This window comes from Mastomys coucha, unplaced genomic scaffold (assembly GCF_008632895.1).
Source record: "Mastomys coucha isolate ucsf_1 unplaced genomic scaffold, UCSF_Mcou_1 pScaffold18, whole genome shotgun sequence".
Lineage (NCBI taxonomy): Eukaryota > Metazoa > Chordata > Mammalia > Rodentia > Muridae > Mastomys > Mastomys coucha.
Window position 1 is genome coordinate 85,517,501 of NW_022196900.1, and position 1,263 is coordinate 85,518,763.

Here is a 1,263-nt window from a genome sequence, read left to right on the forward strand (position 1 = left end):
TAAATCTTTAAAAAAAAAAAAAAAAGATTCTGAGTTCTGTTCACAATGCATCCTGTCTGTCTAAGATGGGGCCTCACTACATAGTCCTGGCTGAAAAAGGATTTTCTATGTAAACCAGGCTGGCATGCCTGCCTTGATGATGGGGTTGTAGGCATAAGGCCTCCATGCCTGGTTTCTGATTTAATATACTTTTGGAGTTAGTACCTTCTTAGTAGAATGCATTTCTTCCATCCCAAGGAGAAATGCTGAGGGTCCTGCGGCCTAGTACACGCCCTGGCTTACACCTACAGATTTAGGATACACAGGACCCTGTTGGACTCACAGCTTTAGGCGGTGCAGAGCCCTGGAATGAGGCCAAAGCCAGAGGACAGGGTAGGAGTGGAGACTGCAGGAGTGTGGAAGATGTTGGGGGGATGTGTATCCAAGTGTGGGTCTGACCCCACGAGCTGGCCTCCAGCACTGCCATAAGAGCTGATCCTAGCTTCCCCACAGGTCATCGTTGCGGGAATTTCGGCTGTCGTCTTGTCACGCTACCTCCCCAGCACCCCCTTGGTATGTGGCACTTCCTCAGATGGGACTGAGGGCTGGGTCGGCAGTCCTCTTGGGGCCAAGCATGATATCCACTGACCAGCGCTCTTCCTGCCTAGCGCTGGACCGTGTTTAGCTTGAGTGTAGCCTGTGCTCTTCTCTCCCTGACCTGTGCCCTCGGACTCCTGGCCTCCATTGCTGTGACCTTTACCACCAAAGGCAGGGCACTATTGGCAGCCTGTACTTTCGAGAACCCTGAACTCCCAACGCTGGCACCTGACTGTCCTTTTGACCCTACTCGGATTTACGTGAGTACCTCATCCTGGAAGGGGTTGGGAAGGACTCTGGAGATCTACCTGCCTCCCTACCCCTAATTAGATGCTTGTGCTCCTGGACCCTGCAGAGCTCTAGCCTGTGCCTCTGGGCCATCTCTCTCATATTCTGTCTGGCGGAGAGCATGTCTGCTGTGCGCTGTGCCCAGCTCATGCATCGACTACTGGAAGTGAGGCCCTGGTGGGGGAAGAGTTGCCACCACACAGTAAGTCCTCCCTCCCCCAGAGTCCTGGGAGGTCCCTGGCTGGTCAGCCTCACCTCCCTCTCTGAACAGGGCCTCAGATAACTGGAGCAAAACTTTTCTCACCACCACTAAAGGGCTCCAAAGTCCAGAGAAGCCAGATGTGCCAGCTAAGTCACACAGCTGATGTCTGGGTCTACCTTTTTTTTTTTTTTTTTTTT

General features: G+C 52.8%; 1 protein-coding gene across 1 annotated transcript in view; it reads left to right on the top strand.

Annotated features, from left to right (window-relative positions):
- Positions 1-1,263, top strand: part of Tmem54 (transmembrane protein 54) — a 7,188-nt gene that overhangs the window by 4,746 nt on the left and 1,179 nt on the right. Inside the window, exons 3-5 of the mRNA XM_031378748.1 lie at positions 493-552; positions 648-836; positions 932-1,066. Of these exons, the coding sequence (XP_031234608.1) occupies positions 493-552; positions 648-836; positions 932-1,066 (384 nt within the window). The remainder of the gene's footprint in view (positions 1-492; positions 553-647; positions 837-931; positions 1,067-1,263) is intronic.